Genomic DNA, 24,864 nt, shown 5'->3' with positions numbered 1-24,864 from the left:
AAGTGAAAAACACAAACCCAGCAGACAAATCAGATGCTTGGAGCACCCACCTGAGACATGAAAGAGCAAGGATAGAATAATATCTTGTAATGAGTGTTATTTATTCATATTAGGGGAATTAATTGCAACTGAAGCTGTATCAGCTCAGAAGAAGCCACAGTCTGCAGTTGGGGCTCTGATGTGAGGTGTGGGAAGGCAGGAATCAATCCCCAGAGCACACAGGGTGCAGTTTGATCCCTGAACTCCTCTTTCCTGTGCTGAGGGACATCAGCTGTGCTTGTGTGGTTCAGGTTTGTGTCCTTTATGGAGGTGCAGAGCTGCATCTCTTGATGTTCAAGTTGTGCAGAAAACAAATCAGTGTTTCTGGAATGGAAATTGCTGGGGATCTCCAGCAGCTCCAGCAGCTTTGCTCCCTGCCCCAGAAGGCTCACACAGCCTTAGCAAGTGTCTATGTGAAATAAAGATAGATCATCTCTTCCCACAGATTCTCAGTAATAATTTAAGTCTTATAAAGAGTAAGATTTTGTTTGCTTGGCTCCCAGTGGTGTTAGAGAGGAGCTCTCATCCCTGTATACAGCTGGGGGAAGTGAGGCAAAGCAATAAAGGATCCAGGATGAGGCACAAGTGGGATCATGCACAGGGGGCCATGGTGTGCTCTGCTCCCTGCAGGACATGCAACCTCTGCACTGCATCCCCCAACACCCTGCAGATCTTTTGGAGACCTTGGAATTGTCTTCTGGGGGTTTATTTCTGCTTTTAACACTTGCTCAAGAAACACGAATTTGTAAACTGGTAATCAGCAGTGCAAATTAACAAAGAGCTGTCTTCTTTTTCTGCTGAATATCCTCACACTGACCAATGAATATCCTCCTTCTCAAAATGAGGGATAATAAATAAAAATATTGCCAAAAATATTGGATAGAAGCAGTTTTTCAGTGTGGGTTTATAGCCAAGTACTGTAGAAGGAGAGGGCTATGTAATTTCTAGGACAAAAGCACCAGGCTTAAGTGAGCTTTACATTTACCTCACTAATCCTGGAAACAGATCCAGGGCTGAGAAGCAGCCTGTGTCACCTGGGATTAGTTTCCATGTTTGCAAATAAAAGAGTTTGTGAAGACAGCCCTGTTGCTGGGATTCCTCTCTCCTCTTCTGCCTGGCAGTGGGATTTACACCACTCACAGGAGGGTTGGTGGTGAAATTGAACCCAGCTCTGAGCACAGCCAGCTGTGCCTGAATAGCCATCAGTAACTGTGTCCTTCCCAGTAGCCTGTTCTGAATAGGAGGAGGATTTTCTTCATCCTTGCCACAGCTGTGGTGAAAGGCTGCTAAGTGGAGGGTAGAGCTGCTGAAGAAATCCTTGTTTTCCTGCAGACATTTGCTGAGGAAACCTTGACCTCGGGTGTCTGCTTGAGCTCTGTTCAGTGCACACAGCTCAAAGAGGTGTTGTACAGGTGCTGTTTCAGGAGCAAATCAGGAGAAACTGTTCCTGTAGGGCTGACTTCCCTCTCCCATCCTCCACATGCTCTTCCAAAGAGAAGGGATCAGGCAGGATTGTCACATGAGGGTTCTCCCTGTGCCTTACTGCATTCCATAGGGAACCTCCTCTCCATGTCAGTGGCCAGAGGCTTTGGGGCCCTTCTGTGTTGCTGTTTTTAGCATAGGAATTACCTGATACATTCACTCCATAACTTCATCCCTGAGCCTGGGCAGCCTCAGGATGTCCTGTCTCCAGTGTTATTTTATTTCCTGCCATCTACTTAGTCCAGACAACAGAAGTAAATAAAAAAATAAATAAATCAGAGAACAACACCAAGGAGAAAGCTTTCTTTAGATTATCTTGTATGTTATCTTATGGAAACATAACAAAGAAACAATATTTGATGACATTATTAAATCGACAGCATTTGCTTGGCAGCACCACCTGCCCTTAAGTGCAGTGCAGGCAGGATGGGACCCTCTGCATCTAATTCCACTATAAATTCATTCCTTCCAGCAATCTAAGAGCACTAAGAAACAGGATATTAAAAGATTTCAGGCCTGATCCAATAAGGTGTTAAACAAGTCCTCAACTTTAGGTATAACAGTGGTGCCATTGTGTCCTTGCACCCTAAAGCTGGGCTTGGGGGAGGATGCTGAAGCTGGGGCAGGGTGGGGATGCTGAACCTGGGTCTGAGGGGAGATGCTGGACCTGGGTCTGGGTGGGGATGCTGAAGCTGGGTTTGGGGGAGGATGCTGGACCTGGGTCTGGGTGGGGATGCTGGACCTGGGTCTGAGTGGGGATGCTGGACCTGGGTTTGGGGGAGGATGCTGGACCTGGATCTGGGTGGGGATGCTGAAGCTGGGGCGGGGCAGGCAGATGTTAAAGCCGGGTCAGGGGGGCAGTTTGGGAGCGGGGGTTCCTTTGGGAGGCTCTGGCCGAGGTGCACACGGGGCTGTGGGGTGAGGCAGCCCCGTGTGCCCCATGGGTAACTCGGTGTGCGTTCGCAGGCTGTGACAGCGAGCACTGGGGGCCCCACTGCAGCAACCGCTGCCAGTGCCAGAACGAAGCGCTCTGCAACCCCATCACGGGCGCCTGCGTGTGCGCCGACGGCTTCCGCGGCTGGCGCTGCGAGGAGCTCTGCGAGCCGGGCACCTACGGCAAGGGCTGCCTCTTCCAGTGCCAGTGCCACCACGGCGCCACCTGCGACCACCAGACCGGAGAGTGCCACTGCGCGCCCGGGTACACCGGAGTGTTGTAAGTGCGGCAGGAGCGCTGGGACTGCCTGCGACTGGTTCGGGTCGGACGCGTTTAACGCGAGGAGTAACTGGCTGAGTTTGCACCCTGTTATTCATTGGCCTTTGGAGAAACCAGGGAATGGGATTTCAGAGAGAATGGATAAAGGAAACCTCTGTTCTTGCTGCTGGTTATACCTGTGTCCCTGAAGGCAGCCTTCAAGAGACCTGGAGAGGGACTTAGGACAAGCGTGTGTGGTGATAGAACAAAGGGTGATGGCTTTACATGGGGACAAATGGGATATTGGAAAGGAACTGTGCCCTGTGAGGGTGGGCAGGCCCTGGCACACATTGCCCGGAGAAGCTGTGGCTGCCCTGGAAGTGTCCAAGGCCAGGTTGGATGGGGCTTGGAGCACACTGGGATAGTGGAAGTTGTCCTGCCCATGACAGGGAGTTGGATCTGGCTTCAATATCTCTTCCAACCCAAACCATCCTGGAGTTCTATGGTTCCATGCTATTAAAATAAAATATAGTGCTAAAATAAGCTTTAAAATAATTTATATGTTCCAACTTGTGCAACAACTCTACCTGTTCCTAATTTCAGAATGTGAATACAATCCAAATTATGGTGGAGTTTTGATAAGCAGTTGGACTCTCTCCTCATTAGCAGTCCAGTGCAGCATCAAATGGGACTTTTCCATCCCAAATTTATTTGACTTTCAATCTAACTGAGAAAGCATTGCTGTTAACTATATCAGCTTAGTATCTAGGGGGTAAATTTTAAGCGCAGAGAGCAGGGATTTAGCGGTGTGACTCCTATTAACTTTAACGAGAATCATGTAGCTAAATCCCCATCCACCACACGGAAAGTTTACCAGTAGGATTCACAAAATCTGCATATTAATTTTAGGACAGCAAGCAATAGTTTCTTATTTAAAATTGCCCACAGTGTAACATCAGTTCTCATTAGAGATCTTTCAGTAGCTTCAGAAGTAATTATGTTTTTCAGAATTATTTAAGGGGAAAAGAGAATTTAGTCACTGAATGTGGTAGGAGATCTATTGTAGGTGAGTTAATACTTTTGCAGTCTATTATTATTTGTTGACCTGCATGAAGGGGAAGGAAAAAAATAAGGGCAGAGTTAACCCTCATAAATAAGTGATAGACCTTGTGAATATTTTATTTAGTACCTGATTTCCTCCTAGACTTGTGACCTCAGTCGTGGAAGCACTCACTGCTAAGGACTCCACTTACTCTTGGGAGTGCTCCCCTTGACATCAGGGGTCAGTTCTCAGCAGGGCCAGCCCCTGGTGTTGTAGGAACATCCTCATGAGAGGACAGTCAGCTGGGGGACAACATCTTGTGGTTTCAGAGCCTCAGTGCTGAAAACTCTGCAGTGCAGATGTAGGAGACCCTGGGTTTTGCAGGGATTACCCCCACATTGCCCCCCACGAGTACTGAGAGAGACTCAATGAACTTAAATAGCCTTTAAATGATGTTGAGTCCTTGCCAGTCCATTATACACTGCAAAAGTTAACATTCAGTAGTGACTGGAGGAATTTCAAGCATTTTAATCCCATCCTTTTATTCTGTTTGCAGCTTCTTTTATTGCCATGTCATATAATTCGCATTGAAGGCTTCATCCTGCAACTCCTATTTTCCTGGGCTGTTTTAATGGTTATGGGTTGTCCTGTGGAGATGGGTGGGATTTGGTGCATGCAGAAAGGTTACACACATGCATCAGCCTTACCGGGCTGGATCCGTGGCACATAAACAACCCCAGCAGAAACAAAAGGAATCTCAGCTAATTGGCAGTGCCAGCTGAGCCTTACTGAGGGTTCATCATTTGCATGAGCACTCCCATGATGACCTGTGTTTGTGTTTTGCTCATTTGCTGTTCCCTGTACGCTCTCTAAGCTCTGTTTTCTGCTCTCTCCCCAAAGCTGCGAGGAGCGCTGTCCCCCCGGCAGCCACGGCGCGCAGTGCGAGCTGCGCTGCCCCTGCCAGAACGGGGGCGTTTGTCACCACATCACTGGGGAGTGCTCCTGTCCTGCTGGATGGATGGTGGGTACTGCTGCTCCTCACCGGGGCCTGCAGCTGGGTGTTCATTGTTGGTGGCTCAGCTGATGTGTGCCAGCCGTGCTCTGACAGTTCCCAAACTGGAACCACATTTGCTGGCTGTGCACAGCACCTGCACAGACAAGCCACCGCTTTGGGAGCTGCCACCTTCCCTGGAAGTGTCCAAAAACATGTGGGTGTGGCACCTGGGGACAGGGGTTAATGGTGGGCTTGGCAGTGCAGGGGGAGTGGTTTGACTTGGTCATCGTGGGGGACTTTTCCAGCCTCGGTGGTTCTGTGATTCTCTGACTGGTAGGTGCCATCACAGAGTTTAAAAACAACAGCATGCCACAAGACAAGAGAGCTGTCTGTGAGTTCCAGTTCCTTGGAATATTCCTGGCAGCCTTAGACAGTGCCCTCACACAGGACAGAAAGCTCAAAGGCCAGCTCAGCACTGTCAGAGGCACAAAATGCCCTGTTCCCCTTCAGGGGAGAGGGGGAAGCCAGGGGAATCCGAGGCTCAGGCAGGAGCAGAGCTGAGCCCAGGGCACAGTTCAGGGTCCTGTCCTGGCCCAGGCACCACTGCCATTGATTGCCAGAGATTTGCTTGTGTCAGGGCTTGCACTGCAGAGAGACAGCTGCCCTGACCTTTAATCCTTTGTGTCAGGAAAGCAATGCCAAGCATTTTCAAAGTCCTCAACTTTATCAATAATGTAATAATGAACTCTCTTGGGGCATGCCAAGTCTCACAGGCCTTCATCCCATTTAGCTGTACTAAACTTCCTGGCATTTTTCCTGTATCTGACAATTAGTCTCTTGGCAAAGTTGCTGGATTTTAAAGCATGCAAGTACTCAGAATTTTTTTTTTTTTACATGGAAGGCCCTGCAGATCATCACAGAACTATGAATTCTGATGGGGACCCTCTACCTGTGCAAATATACAAAAGCTGAGAGAGATTTATGTTCCTTTCCATTTATACATCAACTGCTTTGAGTTCAAAAGCACCAGCTATGAGATGCAGCTGTACATCAGCAGCAATGTTCTGTAGGAGAACATTGCTGTCCTTAATTTTTGGTGGAAAATATCCCTAACTAGAGAGCTGGAATCTCTCTAACACCACCCATCAAGGCAAGGGTGGTGATGAGGTTATTCCATTTCAAATGACAAAGGCAAAACTTGTCAGAAATATGAACATGGCCCCTTGCCCTCACCTGGCAACCAGTGGTGGCAAAGAAAAGATTCTTTCCTTGAGTGCTGGAGCATTAGGAAAACCATTCCCATATTTCTGAGGGCCTATCAGTCCATTCTGGCACTACCCCCCTAAGAAATGATCAATAAAGTGATTCACATAAAAATATTACTTTTTTCATCTCTTCTCCTGCATGCCAAGATTTCTCAGGATCTAAGGTGTTTTGCTGTATTCTCCCTTACTTGTATTTTATCAGGAGTTTTCTCCTCTTTTTCAAAATTAAAACATCACTAAACAAATAGGAATAGCAGAATAGAACAGGAATTTTTAGATGTCTTTTAGGATGCAGCACAGACCCTAAGAAGAACCAGAGCACTGCACAGCAGCTGTGGTTGTATTCTGGCCCAGTCCTGCCCAATTCCTTACAGCCTGGAGTTCTTTTATGCATTTCTAGGAGGCCAGAGAGACTTTTCTGAAAACTGTGTTGTTGGCTGCTCTGTCCCTGGAGGAACCCTAGAGTTAACAATTGATGTTTGAAACAAGCATAACTGAAAATGGAAGAGAAAGATCAAGTATTCTGCAGAATGAAACTGAAATTATAAGTAAAAGCACTCAGCTTGTAAATGTTGAGATTTTAAGTATAAAGGGTCTCTCCAGGGTTTTAATGAAAAGCTGGTAATTCAGTGTACAGAGAGGGATAACAAGTGTGTTTTCGTGCTATATTTTTAACTCTTGGTGGTTGGAAGGGTTTGGGAAGTGAGACATGAGGGGGCTGTAAAGGAGCAGGCGAGATGGGATTGCTAGACAGCATTCATTTTATTTCACACCACGGGTTTCTGTGACACCAGGAATTTTACTTGCTGATTTTGAGGCTTGAGACTGCACATATATATTGAATATACCATCATTTTGGAAGGAGAGAATTCTCCCTAGATTTATACAAGTGCAAATCCACTTGGACTTTATTGCTGCTGGATGAGCTGCAACTTTTATCCTTTCCTAGGTTGGCTTATTAACAGGAGCTCAGCTCCCTTGGGGTTTGGTGGGATGGGGAAGGGAAGGCATTGACTTTAAAAGGAAGAAGTTCTGGGGTTCTGAGGTTCTTCCTTCTTCAAAGCCTGGTTCTTTTATGACTTGTAATTTCTTTCCTCCCACCAGTGCTCCCAGCAGCAGGAGTTCCTTGGATAGTGTCCTGTGGGACTGTACGGCCCCATGGGTTCCTCACCAGCAGGATGGTGGCCAGCAGCCTCTATTGTTGAACAGTCAACAGAACGTGGCTTCCAGCATCCCACAATGTTGGGCTTGTTCCACTTCTGTGCCTTTGTGGCTGTGGAGTTTAGTGGGTGGCTGCTTTAGGGCCTCATTAACAATTTACAGGTTTAATTCTATACATCTTTCTCATTTGCAATATTAAATTCTCCAAGCGCTCTCAGGAAGGGGGGAGAAAAGTTAATTTAGCACTTACAACACTTCTGAGAAGCCCTTTTGAAGGACTAGATCTCTGTGCTCAGGAAAGCAGCAATATTTCCTGATGTGACAGAACATTTGTCACTGGCAGCTCCCCCTGTTTGGCCCCAGACCCCCTTCCCAAGACACGGTGGGGCTGTGGTAATACAGCACATTCTGCTCATCACTTCTCTCCTATTGATTCTGGCCACTGTGAAGCATCATTTGTATTTTTGTCTATTTTTCTTTCTGTTGTGGATTTTAAATGTGGGGGTGTTTGAGAAAATGGAGAAGGAAAAAAAATCTTTTCTGTCCTACAAAATACAGGAAACAATGTCAAAAGCAGAAGCTGATGAGATCAGGGCCTTAAAAAAGGTGCTGATGGGGTGAACTTTGCTGATTAGATGTATAAGCACCAGGAAATGTTGGTCTGACATTTGATCCTCTAGAGAGGGATGTTTTGAATTCCCTTAGTACATATTAATGCAGAAAGTACAGCTAAAGATTCTCTTGGCTCCAGGGGGATGCATCCCAGAGTATTGCTTTCTCATCATTTGTTGATAGAAATCCTGTTCCTTTTGAGACATGAAGGGAGAAAGTATTTATTATCAAGATAAATGGACACTTAGGTTTTCAGATATATAGTGTTGTGTATTACTCAAGTCCAGAGACACCAGTTTTTAACTCTGTAATCTGAAAGTTCTTGAACTGAGGCCAACCTGTCTGTTTTACAGCCAAGGAGCCACATAGCCCTGCTTGGGAAAGGCTCAAAGTATCTGTTTTATGGTGACACTGAAGAGCAGCCTCTTCACTTTGGGGCTGTTGATGCAGCTAAACTTCCCAAGCCCCAGGGAGTGAAAGCAGCCATTATATTCCTGGTTTATATTTTGAATAAGTTGTGTCTGATAAAACCCAGAGGCCCCAGGGCTTGCTTAGGGAAACAGAGAAATTAAACCCAAATAATCCTGTGGCCAGACATTTTCTGTCTCACACTGGGCACTGTGGTGGCACTGGCAGCAGCACCACTTGCTGCAGATGCCAAACATTTTCCATTATAGGACCACAACTTCAGATCCCAGCACTGCCAGGCTTGTTTTGGCTGAAGTTCCTCAGTTGGATGCCAGCCTCAGGCTTTATATTTGCTCACAGGGAGAAAAACATTCATACAACTTCTAAGAAAGTCTGGGGAAATCCTTGTAAGGCCTTGATACTTGGCAGAGACATTATGGGATACCTGGGGGGAAGCCACCTGAGACTGGCAGGTAAATTTTCCAAAGACATGGCCCCACACAAGGGTGAGCATTCCCTGCCCTGGGGCTGAGCAGCTGGAGCAGGGATTACCTGGGAGCTGCTTTGCTTGTGAGCAGTGCCAGGGGCACAGCAGGGACAGTCTGGCTTTGCTGCACTCCCAGGGCTGGGTAAGCAGGGAGGGAAAGGAGGAAACATCTCAGAGATGAGCATTGGGTCTGGGTGGAGGAGAGGATTGAAAGGACGGATTTGGGATAGACTGGAACAAAGAGGCAGGAAAGCAGGGGACTGGGAGCATAAAATGGAATGTGGAGTTGAGGCAGGCCAGGGACTGAGATGTGGCTCCAGGGTTGGGGATAAGGAGCTGGGAGGATGCTGGATGCTGCATCCTGTCACTGTTTAGGGATTAGGTAGATATTCCACTGCAGAATTCCTGTGGCTTTCCCAAAGCTCTGGCACCTCCATTCTGTGCTGCTTTGAGAGATGGATGTGGCTGGAGAGAGCAGAGGGAGCAGAGTGAAGGGTGTGAAGGGCAATAGGGGAATCTGCAGCCTCCAGTTGGGCTGGATGAATGAGACTGGCTGAACAGGAGGGATCATCACAGACCATCAAAACCAGCACAGCTACACCTTCCCAGTGCAACCTTCCCAACAATCCCCTCCTTCCCAAACCTTCCAACAATCCCTTCCTTCCCAAACCTTCTCTGTGCAGCTTTTCAGACTCTCTGTTTCACAAAAACCCCAGGAGCACAGAGCAGCTTTGTAGACTTCTCTGGTTGCCTTCAACTTCTCCCCCATCTTGGTGTGGCTGTTCAAGGGGCAGTGCAAGCCCAGCTGCAGTTTGTGGGGGAGATCCAAGGAAGAGAATTATCCCTGAGTGTGCAGTGGTGAGAAAAATCCCTTCTGGAGTCAGGCCAGGCAGGCATTTACTGTGGTAGCAGAGTTTTCAGACTGTCGTTAGCACATCTTATGCAGATAAAATATTGCTGCTACACTTACATCTAGTTTTAGCAAGAAGGACAATAAAATTCCAAGCTGCATCAAGAAATTTATTGCATTATGAATGTTGACTGAAATATTGCTCTTTCTACAACCTTACCAGGGGCTGGTGTGTGCACAGCCTTGTCCTCCTGGAACCTTTGGAATTAACTGCAGCCAGGACTGTCCATGCCACAACGGAGGGCACTGTGACCCCGTGACAGGAAAATGCCTGTGCACAGCTGGCTATATAGGAGACAGGTAAAAATCAACCCCCAAAGCCTTTCATTTTAACCATGGACTGTCAATATTTATATCCCTTCTAGGACAATCTTCCTCCCTGAAAAATGGTGTTATGTTTCTATTGCTCCAATTAGGTTCATCCTTCTGAAGCACTTCAAGCAATATAAATGTGGCAATGTTATTACTTTTTATTGGCAATGCTCTCCATTTACAGGGGTTTTTAATATAACTTTTAAAATTTAATGGATTAAATTTAATTTAGATATTTACAGTGATAAATTTAATAGAGAGCATTACATGTTTACAAGATATGTAAATGAAGTATCTTTATACAAATTAATATCCTCAAGAGTAAGCAATGCTGCAGTTTAATGTCTCCTTCATTCTTCTGTGCTGCTGTAGCACTGATCCATCTCAGCCACCAGCAAAAGGTGATAAATCCTCAAAATTTATAAACGAGAGCCTTCACCCATGAATCGATCAGAGCAGATGATAATATTGTTTTACCAAGGTGTCATGGATTCAGCAAAATGACTGCACAGCAAAGTCAATGAGGGATTGCAGCACGTGCTGGCTTAGCCTGCAGCGAATCCTGGCTAACAAAGGTTGGGAAGTGCAGTTAAAGCAGCTCTCAGGAGCACTTTGCACAGGACCTGTGGCACCAGGGTTTGCAGAGATGCACAGCTCACCAGTGGATGTTGTTCTAAAGCACTTTCTCCTCTATATTCCCTTTTTTTATTAGCTCTATACTGACATATGCTACAGTTATATTTTTATGCAACGAAGCTCAGTGGAGTTTCTCCTCTCTGCCCTCACTGAATAATCAGCAGGTTGTTGGAGCACAAACATCCAACCCTCAGCACTATGGGAGGGTCAGAAGGCTGCTCCTTCCCATTACACATGGAGCTTCCCTGTTCCCACTTTATGGACAGTTATAATTGGAGGGGGCTCTGGAGTTTATGTCAGGATTTGCATGGGGTTGAATATGGAGGAAGTACAAATTATTTCCAAGTAATTTAGAGGAGAAACATCAGTGTGCCTCTGTTCCCCATTCTCCATCTGGAGACTGTTTCCATACATGTGGTACCATATCATTCCTGTTTCTCTTTCTCTCTTTGTGGAGACTTTTCCACAGAAGGAGGCAGCTGTGCAGCCTGGGCCTTTATAGTGGGGACCACACTTGAGTCCCGAGCTGCTCCCAGTGCTGGCCATGCTGGGGGAGGCTCACAGAGCCTCTCTTGCTCTCCTCATTTGGTTCTTGCCCGCCCTGATGGATTGCTGGCTATGCATGGATCAATGCAATCAAGTTGGAGCTGTTGGGAGCTCCCAGCCAGCAGCCTGCATCCTGTTGATGAGGAAAGGACATGGGAAGAGGATTTTACTGCTGATTGCCCTCAGAGAGGGGCTGGAGGAGGCAGCTCAGGGAGAGACTGGGCAGAGAAGACATGGCAGGAGCTAACAGGAGCTCTCCTTGAGCAAGGGAGTGTGGACTCATGAGTCCCATGAGACTCCTGAGGTCTGTACTTGGAGAAAAGGGAGAGAGATTCAGACTCTAAAGAGAGACGTAATTTGGGAAGAGAGACAGTAAAAAAACTAAGGCAGAATCAGTTGGGAGAAGTGGAAAAGACGTGAGGGAAGGTCACATTCTGGACCTGCATGCCAGCAAAACCCTTGGGAATGGCTCACCTTCCCCATCCCAGAGCAGGGAAGTAAAAGACACTGAGAGGAAAGGCAGGGGAGCAGAAATGCAGGTGTGCGAAAGGATGAATGAGAACAGGATTGAAAAGGTAAACAGGCAGTTAGGAAAGCTCTGCTGCAGCAGGGTAAAATTGGATTAGCCTAGAAATTCCCACCTTTCCAATGGGTTCCTAGAAAATCAGAACATGCTCATCTCTCAGCCTTTAATCCCCCTTCCATAAGGGAGGGGAAACCTCAAGTCTGTTGTATCCAGCTGCTGTTCTGCTGCTCCTTGGGCTGGGCAGCCCTGGTTTGTGCTGGCTGTACTGGTTTGTTCTGAGCACACACCTGCCTCACCTGCTGGGGGGCCCACTGAGTTCAGTGAGGGACAAGGTCCTTAAAGAGTCTGAGTGGCTTTCCTTGGTTTTGTGTTCACACCACGGGGACAATGGGACAGACCAGGCAGCTCCAGCTTAGCTCAGAGTCTTTTACCCTCTGCATCTCCTGCAGCTGTTGCAGTGTCACAGCAAAAAGGAGAGCAGGAAAATCTGCTACACAACAAAACACTGCCTGCTTTAACATTTTACAAGGCATTGAAAAAAATCTCAATAATGACAGATACTGTGAATAACAGCAATAAAGACATAAATACATTTTACCTACTATCATCTTAAAATTGTCAATAAGTACTATATAATGCTCCAGTTCATCATCATGTGCAGAAGATAATAACACAGAGTTAGATAAATATCTGTGGAGATGAAATGGTCATAAAGGTCTGTGTGAGTGTAATTGCCACACTTTTGTTCCCTACCTGTTTTCCAAGGGTGGCACTGCACTAAATCTCTAGGAAATTGGCAGCACTGTTAATAACTGCAGGATGCTTTGTGTTCACTGAAATGACTGGATCTGTCATAGAAATGTGTGTTTTACAAACTGGAAAGGAATAATAGCAGAGGCACAGTTAGAAGCTGAGAATGGAGTGTTTCAGAATTGAGTGGCTCACAGGAAAAGTGAACATGCTGCTTTAGCTTTGTTTTCCATATTGCCCTTAAATCGAAAGATTGAATCTTAACAGAATAAATCTCACATTTATTAGAACTATATGGGCAGATTTACTCTCCTGTTGTCGTGTTTGTACTTGTATCTCTTATCTCCAGGTTAGTGCATTTTGGCTTTTCATATTTGTCTGTGCTACAGAAACGTGATCATTGTTCCAAAACAAAGAGGACAGCCCAAAATACTTCGCAGCATTATTCCTTAAAAAAATAAAATTGTGGGGAAAAATGTGGGAGCATGTACTAAGTTCATCTGTTAAGCATGCTGTCTTCTGTTTAATATTTTGTGAGATTACTTCCATTAATTCTACAGGTGACAGCCATATTATCCTATCCCAACCCAAATAATTATGGTACATATTAAAGTTCAGTGGATATTATAATACGAATCTCCCCAGATAGGCAGAAAGCAATGTAAATTAAACAAGAAACATAACTAGGGCTTAGCAGCTCATTTTGTAATTTAATTGAACAATGTATCTGGTTGTTAATGGTGCTATGGACACATTAGATTGATATGTTGCAAAGGAAAGATGTTTAAGTAGAAAGCTAATTCCTGCTGTGATTATTCTCATGTTCCAGAGGAGTCATTATTAGTATTCTTTGTATAAAATTCATTAGCAGTAGCTGCTTGATCTCCAAATAAATAAGTTGGTTAAATTGTTAGTAGAAAAAGGCTAATTATGTAAATGGATTAGGTCGTCAATATTTCATTTCCAGATGCTTTTCTCCCTGCTAGGTAATGCTTCATCTTCTATAAATATAGAATGATACAGTGCATTATTGACTAAGAATTCACCCCGTGGAGCTCAGAGCTCTCCTGCTCACTCAGGGTCTGTGCAGCAGTGGGGACATGAGGAGCTTCATTGTTCCTCCTTGCATTTCATTTGCTGGGAGTGCTCCAGCCCCACTGTTCCCATTCTTTGCTGGCTCTTTCCTTTGCAGCTGAACCCCCTGAGAGCAGCAGGCTCTCTCTCTCTCTCTGGTGCCTCTCCAGACTCTTTCCCTCTTTGTCCCAGACTCCTCTCACTTAGGGTCTCGTATGAACTCCTCAACTCAGATTTGCAACCAGCAGCTGCGTCGGTGCCTGCTGGAATTAAATCACTGGCCGGGCCCTTTGCTGTGTTCATTTATTTTTAGTAAAACGTGATAATCTGAAGCTGCAAAAGTAATGCCTTTCTTATATACTGCCTGTGTTCATTGCAGTTTTGCCTGGCTTGCATCACACATTAATCTTTTATTACTGATCATTATATTAACTCTCACCTGCCAGCTGTGAAATGACCTGCAGAAAGACATTTAACAATTGCCTCCATCCAGTGAGTTTACAGTATACACTTTAATCAATGCTTAGGCTTAAATTAATGCTGATAGGCAATTTCCAATGCCTGGCATCCATGTGATAAGGGAATTGGGCTTTTCTGGGCTTCTTTTTCTGTTTTTATTAACTGAAAAGGCCTATCTGTATTTCACGGTGGATCATGTAAACTGTGGTACTGACTCATTGCAGAATTCTGAAACCACTGAATTATGTCAAGCACACAATCAGTTGCTTTCTTCAGGACCTTAGCTGAGCTTTTCCAAGTAGGAAATAATCTGAACTCTTAAATTGGTTGTGTAGGACAAGGAAACAGACTTTTTGGCAGATCTCAGAACATATCCAATAGGGAGATATTTTTAACAGTGCATGGAAGGTGCAATTTAAAACAATCTGTGTAAAGTGTTTGCAGGTTCCAATTTTATGTGCATCAAATATTAAAAATGTTGGCAATTTTTAAGAAGATTCTCCACTAAGGAGCATGAAAGTGATTTTTATGGAGATTTTATACTACTGAGCTACCCTGGAGTAGGAGAAGAATAGCAAATTTAAGCTTTTAGTTACTCAGAACACACTCAAAACACAAAGGGGTTTCTTTTTTCCTTGTTGACATAAAACTGATGCAGTGTCAACAAAGAGGGCAAGTAAAACTAAAGCATTCCTGGGAACATTTTGCTCATTATTGCTAAATTCACTTTCCCTTTTATCCCTCCTCATCACTGAGAGGGCCATTCAAGGGAGGTGCACCGTCCTCCTGTGATAAAGAGAAGTCAAACAGGTGAGGGGTTTTATAATAAAATATTTTCTTGCCTATCAGTTTCTTACAATTGATGAACACAATTGTCAAGGTTCAGGAAAGAAGAATGCATGCATTTTGTGAATGAAGGTAACATGAAGTGATGCAAATTTAGCAGGATGTAATTGGGCACGGATGAGTGCAGTTTCGCTCAGCAGCAATTTGCACGCCCAAGATACCCCATCCCTCCAGCGATACCATCAGTTCAGTGCTGCTTCCATAAATGAGCAGGGATTGCTCTGGGTGGTATTTAGCTCATTAACAAAGAGGTTGCTGTGTAAAAGCGATGTCCTGCTGAGGTTGTGGGTGTAACTGGTCCCGTGTCCCGTGCCATGGCAGGTGCCAGGAGGAGTGTCCCATCGGCACCTACGGCTTCCAGTGCGCGCACGCCTGCGCCTGCCAGAACGGCGCCAAGTGCTACCATGTCAACGGCGCCTGCATCTGTGACCCCGGCTTCAAAGGCATCCACTGCCAGGACAGAATGTGTCCTGAAGGCTTTTATGGCCTCAAGTGCAACAGGAGATGCCCCTGCAACATTACCAACACCCTCAGGTATGTACATCATGTAATGCTCCAGCGCAGGGACTGGTACAACAAAAGCATTGGGGAAAAATCCAGCTAACTACACCTACTGTTCTTTTCTCTGTAGTTTTAAGTACAAATACAGAGAGTTTCTCTGGTTTGCAAAATTTTGATTTAAATGACCTCAGGTTTGGAACCATAAGCCTCAGTCCAGACAGATACTAAGCATGGATCTATTTACAGTTCTGTAACACCTGAAACAGCCTGACATACAGCTTTATCCTGTAAATCCTCTAGGCATCAGAACCACCAGATGATGCTCATGTGTGTGGATAATAACCCAATGAAGTTTAAAAAATAGATATATATTTACTCAGATCCATCACTTTCCCTCTTTTTTATGACATGGATTTGCTTGTTAGATCTATAGACAGCAAGGGGACTTTGAACATGAAACCTAATTTGCTTCAGCTGATGTCTCATGGCAAATTACCTTGTTGGAAACACTTGAGGCTGATGTATAAATAGACTGAAATCAATATCCCTGAGTCAGTCTGTGGAACTGTAGCATGGTTGACATTGTCAAAATAGACTCCTCATGTGAGCCCATTTTTGCTCTTCATTTTCTTTGTGTATGAGGAAAATATTCAGGAAAATAAATATCAGGGAATTATACCTACAATGGAACGAGCTTCGCTTAAAAGGTCAGAGTTTGATGTTTTATTCCCTTTTTTGCTTTTTTAAAGATCTGATTCTTGAGGTTCTCTTTACTCTGAGACAGAGCCACAAACAGACTTGAGTACTTTGAATTTGCTTTTCCATTATAGGCTTGAATAAGTTTTCCAAACCTTGAAAAGAAGGAAGAATTTAAGACTCTTCCCTATTATCCTCTTTGTTACCTTAAGTAGCTCCTTGCCTTGTTTACTGACTGCTGGAATTGCTGTTTGGAGAATCCTCACTCCCTGTGTTGCAGTAAAGGGAGCCTGGACAGCCAGACCCCCTGGCCTGAGGTGTCTGATGTTCTGGAGCCACATTTCCTCACCTGCACAGTGCTGAGCCCCTCAGCTCCCACTGGACTCCCTCCTTTCCCTGCCCATTGCTGTTCAGCAGGCAGAGCCAGTTTAGGGTTGTGTAGGCTTCAGGGGGAGGTGGAGATAATTAATGCCCAGGCAGAAATGCCCTTGATAGACATTCTTCAGTTTGGAACCAGACAGGTGGGGACCTGACTGTCCTGCTGATGCTGACAAACCCACCTTGCTGCTGTTAAAATAAAAACACACTCAATTTATGTATGCAAGAAATGGCACCTCGTTTGTGTGCACACACAGATACACACAAACACTTCAGGCAAATCTGTCTGAAGGTAGACCCTATTTGTCTCAGTCCTGGAAATAAACAGGTGATTTTCCTTGTGAATTCAGCTGTGAGTGGTGAGGCTTTGCTTACCTGAAAGTCAGAGCTCACAATGGGTTATTTAAAACTTGTAATTGTGGTGATACAACTCCTGTGCAGCAAGAGAGCTCCAGCACAATTGGGTTTGACAGCCAGGATCCAAAGGGTTTGAGGCTCCCAGGGAGCTCTGTACAAGAGTCTCCCATCGCTTCTGATTATGTTGTGTATCATGAAATCACTGCAAAAATACCATCCCTGAGGCAAGAACTGCACATTATACACAAAAGGTTAGTGCTGTGTTGTACTGAGGATGGGGGATGCCTCAGGAATTATTGCAGAGGGAGCTGAGGGATAAATTCCTCCGTGTCACATCACTGCAGCATTGTGGTAAATCCAAGCTGAATGGCTCCTCTCTGTAAACTGTTCTTCAGGTGTACACAAGGGTGAGAATATGCTCTTGGTCAGAGCTGACACTTGTGTCTTCACCCCTCCTGGGCCTGCAGAAACCTGTTTGTTTCCATAAAGGCAGAAATAGAGTGGAAGGACTGCAGGCCACAGGCAAGGCTGAGCTTGGCTGCAGTGTCTCAGCCATGTGCTCAATTCATTAAGAGTCTTGTAGGTGGGGTAAGACTGTGGGTTGGAGGGTGAAAGAATTCACCCTGTGTTACTCAGAACTACCTGGGAGGTGCTCTGTGAGTTTGCCAGAGGATCTTTCCTGAAAGAACAGGCTTGCACCTTCCAGCTGTGAGAAAAGAAGAGGTCTCAGAGAGGTTTGAGAGAGCTCAGAAAGGGGGAGGACTGAATCCTCTCCCAGCTCTTTTCTGGGCACTTGGTCATTCCCACACACCCTGCCTGTGCCTGCTTGCTGTCTGATGGGAACATTTTATTCCTTCCCTCCCAACTCTGCTTCGTCAGCGTCCCTTGCAGCATCCTCTGCTGAGATGGAATCTCTGGCTCCTTAATAAATGAGTCTGGTCTCTCTGTTGATAAAATCTCCCTTTTTCCTACATCTTATCACTGCTGTTATGGAACAAAGAGACACCAGCACGCTGTAGGTCAGTAAATGTTCTTTCATTCATCCATGGGATTTCAGCTCTCCACTTTTCCACCAGCTCTGCAGAGTGCTGTCAATTGCTGAGCCAAGGAGCCTCAGAGCTGGTGGAAAATGACCTTTTCTAAAGGCACTCCAAATTCTGAACAAATCTTTGTGCTGATTGTTTAACCAGTCCCATACAGTGCACTTCTCTTCCCACCCACCTTTTCCCATTCTTCCCTGAGTGTTTGTATTGAAACTGGGCTTTTCCAAAGTGACTCATTTACCCACAGCCATCTATTTTCCCCAGGAGCAGTTTAAGCTCTTGGCTATTTGTTGTGATCCCCAGGTGTGGAGGATAATTATTAAATACCTGTAGAAGGTGAAGGAAACTCCTGTCCCTGGATTTCTCATTTGATCTGCTTATTGGAGATTTGACTGGAATGGGAAGTTCTGAGGGCTTTGAGGAGTAGCTGAGGAGGAGCAGTAGGAAATACACAATCAGCTTTTCCATTTTCATAGATCTATCTATTTTAATGTCTGAAGAGATCAGAGTGATCATCTAGTCTAACCTCCAGCATGGTAATGACTGAAGGACACCATCCAATAATTTCAGCATCAAAGCACACTGAAAGGCACTTTGTACAGGACTTTGAACAACCCCACAATTAGGTGATTTAGAATGTGGTGGTGACTTGGACTGTCCTTCCAGAGGGAAGGATACACCTGTAAAAAACTCTCCTCTGCAAAAAGTCCATGTTGAGACAGCCTACAGTAGCAGGAAGGGAATAATCCTGGCTTGTTCTTCTGTCAGGCAGGCAGGGAAATGAACAGCTGGAGTAGTCCTGGGCACCCACCCTTCCTGAGCACTGGTGTGGAGCCAGCCTGGGGAGCCCTGTGCCCTTGGTAATGTCTTTCATAGGTCAGAGATGTGGGAAGGAAGGAAGCCACTGGGACAAAGGCAATGGAATGGGCAGATCTCCAGAGGCTCCAGTTACTGCCTCAACAGCAGCAAGATGGGCAGAACCAAACCCCATGGAGCTCCCATGGAGCTCTGCCTTGATCTGAGTCAATAATGTGCTGGACAAGGCTGGCTCTGAAGATGTGCTGGACTGGAGGAGCAGCCCTGCAGCCTCACTGTGGCCACTGCTTTAAAGCAAGAGGCATTTTAGTAAGGGAGACTGGATTAGTGTGGACACCATGAAACAGAAAATGCTGTAAAATAAGGATTAGGCTGCTGATAACAAAAATGAGAGGACTGGTGCTGCTGTATAAACAGAAAATCAGAAAATTCGCTGGGAAGGTGTTGCTTTGGCTGAAAGATGTGTGGAGAACAAATTCAGAATTTGGAACAGACTGTACTGTCTAAAACACTTCCAATTTGCTGTGAGAAATTTACCTGCTTTCCTCAGATTTCCTCAAAATTAGATGCTTAAAAAATTTAAAGGTCAAAAATGCCCTTATGCTTTTCAGTTCAGCTAATAAAAATTTTTAAATAAATCTTTTATTGCTATAAATGTGGCTCAAAAGCCAGGGATTGCACAGTAGCTTTCAAAGTGCAGCAGGAGCCCTGGAACCCTTTCCTTGTCAGCCCTGGTGTGTGTGTGGACAGCTCTGCTCCACCTCTGCTTGGCCTGCAGCCACAGGAACACTTGGCTGCCTGTGTTCTCTCCTTGTTTCTACTCTGCTTCTTCCTGCAATGCAGGAGAGTTGAAGAAATAAAGGTGTTAAGATTCAATGCAAACTATGAAGGATAACACTGCCAAACTCTTTAAGAGTGTGAGGTTCCCTCACTGCTCCCAGCAAGGATTGGAGAACAGATGTTGGTGGGTTTGCCTTTGGGATCCTTTTGGAACCCTCCCATTCTCCCACCCATCCTTCAGTGATTTTTCTGCAGAGGAATTGTTCATTAATTTCAGTTTTTTGGGGGCTGGAGAAATGCCTCAAAAGCACTGTGACCCCTGCTGGCAAAATGTTAGATGGACACATGGCCTGGGAAGGTGCACTCAAAACAGGAGAGGAGGAATGATACAGATATTTATAAAAATTTCTAGCTGTATTTCCTATTCAAGTTTTATTCTGCCTCAAACATTTCAGCTTCAGTCCAAATAGTATTTAATTCACTGGGCAGTCTGGATACATGGATGTTTGGATAGGTGATAGATGAATTTCCTGGCTCTGTTCTATATCTAGGTTCATAATTTGACCAGAATGTGATTGTACAAAATGCCAGCAGAAGAGAAACCTTCCTAACATACACAGACACACTTCCTACATCATAAGCTGCAATACATTTAGTATGCAACTCTGCTCACTTCAATTGTAGGGGAATAGTTCATACAAACCAGAGAGAAAAAATAATTAATAGAAAAACTTTGTACTATTTAGTGGTATCAGCTGCAGATCTTGAAAGGGTTTCCGGAGGGAGAAAGGTATCATTTTAGAAATGGGAAAAATGAAGGCAGAAGAGTCAGTTAGGTGGCCAAGATTCCTGGCAGGACTGGGAAGAGAACAGCTGCCTTGTGCAGTTTGGGAAAGCATCTAAATCTCAGCCCTCCTGAAGTTAACACTGCATCAGGCACCTGCATTGTCAAACAAGTGCTTTGGAGTTAGGAGAAAAACAAAACCCTGATCTGCTCAAGCTGATAACAAAATTATCCTTCCTTCAATGGGAAGATTATGTGGATAGAGGAACCCAAACATCTGCATTGGATTTTCTGGCTCACAGTGCCATGAAATGTGGACAAAGCTTTGGTGGGTCAGAATCTGCCCTCAAACTTCTACTGGCCTTTGTTTTGGAGTCCAAGTTCCCCATCTCCAGCAGATTCTTCTGGAAAGCCTGTTTGGTTTTGATTCTTGTTTTAGTGCACATCAGGATGAGTTTTAGCCCTTAATGCATCATTTCTATCCATGTAAAAAAGCTGCCCATGCTGATGAGGGAGCCAACCTCAGAGTGAAAATTCTGAGTGAATGTAGTATTTTCTGCTGAATTGTCATAGTCTGATTGAAACTGCCCTCGTCATATAATATCTTTAAAATATTTGATTTACCCACCAGATGCAGTTCTCATGGAAGCACATGATACATGTAGCAGTAGTAGTGGAAAGAGAGCAACACAAAATTAATTTCAAAATCCTTCTTTAATGTTGAGTTTTCTGCTCCTATTAGGTAATGATTAATAGACACAGGGGGAAACATGAGCTTTTGTTATATTCATCTGAATGTTAAGAGGTGCTTTGTGAAAACCATATTTCAGGGACTGCTTTGTCATGGATGGTAGTTTGTTATGCTGATGAATTGTTTTAATTAGTCAGTAAAACACTTTTTATGATGAAACGTTTGACACTTAGAAAATTTGATCCTTTTTAGTTGCAACACTATATGACCAACCTCTCCTAACAGAAATTGCCTGAAACATAGTTGGAAATTACATTTTATGAGGTTACCTTGAAAATTAACATATCCAGTATTAATTTTATAGGTGTAAGGAAACCCATTCAGCCATGTCTACAGTCTTAAACTGTAACAATAAATAATCGTAAAGGAACAAAAATTGTTTCTAGGATGCAAAAAAACCAGAGACAGGCCCAGAGAGAGATCCCACCTTGCAGAAGTCTATTCTTCTTGTTCTGAGAGTAAAGAAAACAAGATTTCTGGCAATATTATTTTTCTTCTCTCTCACTGAGGACTGCACAGTGCCATTACTGTGCAGTGCTGAGGGGCAGAGGCCACAGAGCAGGCTGAGCTCTCAGGTGAAGCCTCTCACTCCCAGCTGGCCTCAGACAACATCCCCCAGGAACCTCCATCCCTTCAAACCAGGACTTAACCCATCTCCAGCCCCTCTCCTCCTCTCCCAGCCCCAGCCTCCTGCTGTGGGAAGGAGGTACCCAGAGGAAAAATTCCCAATAAAGATAAACAGTTTCAGGCAGGAGGGGCAGAGGGGTGCGTGTTCCACCTGGGGATGCAGAAGGACCGGGCATTGTCCACTCTTTGGGGCTCGATTTTCCTTTCTCCTTTTCTCTCCATGTGCTCTCACAACAGTGTGGAATTGACTGGATAGAAATGAAAGCCACAGGATTAATGTTGTTCATTATGCAGCAAAGAGGAACTTGACTCATTTCCCTGCACAGCTGTGACTTAGTCCCAGGGCTCCCGTTAACTCCTGTCCTGAGAAAACCCCAAGGCTTCAGGTGCTGATCAGTTCTGGTCACTATGGCTGAATATTCCCAGCAAAACTCTTCTTCCAAGGAAGTTTTTCCTTTCTACCTGTGCCTGCTGGAAGGTTCTGCTGAGGTGGCACTCACTTTTAAAACACAAATGAACAGTGGGACGGGACGGAACGAAATGGAACGGAGCAGAACGGAATAGAATACAATAGAAATACTGTGCCCTTGAACTCAGGTTTGTCTTCACAGCTCTCTTTATTGCCTTCCTCCACCCACTGGAACTTCTCCTATCCCTGAACATCTTTAGCTGGCTGCAATACAGCCAAATAGTGCAGCACGTACCTGTATACAGCTTGTAAGGATTAATGGTGTGGTTGATGTCAGTAATCCAAGTCACACTGATTTGAGAATGGAAGAGCATAAACTTCAAGGTGTAAACTACCCAGTGCTGTGGCAGTTCCCAGATGTTTGGAAATGCTGGGCTATTTAGCACCAGATCCTCTATTCACATCCCAAATTATACAGCTGCTCATATCCACCACCCTAAAGAGTTCCCAGTGTGATACGTGAAATGTTCTGGGCTGTGTTTTCCTTCCTGCCCACATCTCATTAACATCTGTCTCCTCATTAGTTGCCATCCTCTGTCTGGGGAGTGCAGCTGCAAGGCTGGCTGGGCTGGGCTCTACTGCAATGAGACGTGTCCCGTGGGCTACTACGGCGAGGGCTGCCAGGTGCCCTGTCCCTGCCACAACGGGGCCGACTGTGACAGCATCACTGGCAGCTGCATCTGCGCCCCTGGCTTCATGGTGAGTGGGGCTGGGCGTGGGGAGGGCTCTCACAAAGTGGCTGCAAAAATAAAAGAGGGGTTTAATCTGATTTGAAATAATATTTGCATCAAAGCAGCCAAACGTGGGTCATTTTCACCCATCCTGTGCTAAGTCCACATCGCTGTCCTTTGAGGAGTGTCAATCTGTGGCTGCTGGTTGTTTAGTTAACACCTCTGTTCTAACTTTATTACTGCTAGAAAGATAAAGATACGGTTTCCCATAGTATATTCTAAGTTAAGACATAACAAAAAAGGTGTCAGATTATTGTCTGCCTGGAAGAGCAGAGAAAGAATTCTCATGGCCATTCAGCGTGTTCCTTGTCAGTCACACTGTGATTTTAATAGATGAAGATATTTTAAAATGTTACAAATGATAGAGCAATTTTTGTCTCTTCTGAGCCTGTGTGGCAGGTGTCTTTTACCGAGCATCAGAAAGAGCTTCAGACATTCTGAGGTAAACAAGCATTGCATTTTATAGTTGAGATGTAAAATGGCTGAAGAAACCAGCCAAGATGCAAACATCAAAACTTCAGAGTTAACCATTGCCAGGCTGCAGCAGAAAGTATTGGGCCATGGATCCAGGATCCAGTCCTGCTAAGGCTGGGCAGAATGGAATTCTTGCCAGTAAGTTCCTTGGTTATCTCTATATGAAACTCCTCCCCTTCAGGAGCACAGCACAGAGGAGAAATGCAGGCTGTGTTTAAGAAACAATACTCCCTAAAGGGAAAAAAAATACTTTAAAGAGAGAATTCTACCAAACTTCACAAAAAGTTGGCTTTCTCTGTCCTTCATTCTGTATGATCTGTCCCCACAAGCCTATCTATACTATCTATATACTATAGTGTTATATACTATTTTCTCTATACTATTATATACTATTTTACTAGTTTTCTGTACAATTATAACAATTATGAATTATAATTACTAAGTTCACTAGAAATCAAGGGACAGGCTGCACAGCTGGGACAGATCTTGGGGAGGTCCTGTATGAGATTAGTGGGATGCCAAAGACTTTTTTTGCCTCTCTTCCTTCTAATTCCACACCTGAGCTTGTGATCCCCAGCTGGCATCTGCAGAGCTGTGCAATTGCAGTATGGCTCAAAGACACTTTTTTCTCTGCCTCGTGTCAGCAGCTGAACCTGAAGGTTGGAGCTTCCACTGATTTCCAGGGTTGTCTCAATGCCAGGTATTAACAGATTTACTTAGGTGTGAGGGGCTGGATTCAGAAGCATCTGTGCAAGATAATGGTACTTAGAGATGGGGTGGGGGGAAAGAAAAGATCTTTGAGGTTTGATTCCCAACTCCACAAACAGAAAACAAGAATTTATCTTCTCTGTACAGTAGTTGATACACAAGTAGAGAAAGGATAAAGGCAGCAGCATGTTAGTAACAGCTACAAAATAAAAAGATGCCAAGATCCTCCTTCTTATAGGAATGCTGTCCAAATTTGCAGCACAAAAGCATTTAGGGACCCTTTACTGTACACATTTAAAAAAAGCATACCTTGTCAAATATACATTGCCCCAAGGCAGCATTAGTAGAAGCAGAAAGCCTGGGAAGTTCCTATTGCATTGCTTCAAAATAATATTTAATCTCATAATAAAGAGCTTTCTTGCATTGACATTTAAACAGCTTGGTTATTGAGGATAGCTCTATAATCACTGAAGCATATTTAGGCATTAGTATCATTGCTCTCACATAATATACTATAATCTCTGGCAATTAGTCCATGAGGGGAAGTAAAGCCTTGAAATTGCTAATTTATTGCCTCTGAAGCATATTTGTCATTCGTGTGCATGCCAGATGAGCTGCAATGGTTCTTTCAAGTGCAGCAGAACACAGGCTGTGCAGAAAAGTTGCTGGGAACCTTCCCCTGCCACCCCGGGGCATTATCCTGCCAGGATGCTCCGGGCAGGGAGGAGGGAGCTGGAAAGGTTGTGGGGCCAGAAGCAGGCTGGGAGTGCCTTATCCCAGTGACACACTCCAAGCCAGGTTTCCCCTCAGGTTTTCCTGCCTGGCTCCTGCTGAGGCAGCAGGGGAGCTTTGCCTGGGGGTCGGGCTTTGCCCTTGAGTTGGGCGAGCGCCGGCTCCGAGCTCAGGATGTGTCCTCTGGCAGGGCTGGCAGTGCAGCGCTGCTAATGCTGAGCTGGGCACAGCTAATTATTCACAAAAACCACAAATGAATCCCTCTTGCTTTTTTGA

The 24,864-nt window shown here is 45.0% G+C and overlaps 1 protein-coding gene across 7 annotated transcripts in view; it reads left to right on the top strand.

Moving 5' to 3' along the window:
* MEGF11 (multiple EGF like domains 11) overlaps positions 1-24,864 on the top strand; it is a 250,824-nt gene that overhangs the window by 153,681 nt on the left and 72,279 nt on the right. For all 7 annotated transcript variants that reach the window (XM_063169985.1, XM_063169987.1, XM_063169984.1 and 4 more), the window contains 5 exons: positions 2,488-2,734; positions 4,656-4,776; positions 9,756-9,892; positions 15,063-15,275; positions 22,468-22,642. In XM_063169985.1, coding sequence (XP_063026055.1) covers positions 2,488-2,734; positions 4,656-4,776; positions 9,756-9,892; positions 15,063-15,275; positions 22,468-22,642 — 893 coding nt within the window. The remainder of the gene's footprint in view (positions 1-2,487; positions 2,735-4,655; positions 4,777-9,755; positions 9,893-15,062; positions 15,276-22,467; positions 22,643-24,864) is intronic.

Source organism: Melospiza melodia, chromosome 15, assembly GCF_035770615.1.
Source record: "Melospiza melodia melodia isolate bMelMel2 chromosome 15, bMelMel2.pri, whole genome shotgun sequence".
NCBI lineage: Eukaryota > Metazoa > Chordata > Aves > Passeriformes > Passerellidae > Melospiza > Melospiza melodia.
This window is presented reverse-complemented; position numbering and strand designations above follow the sequence as displayed.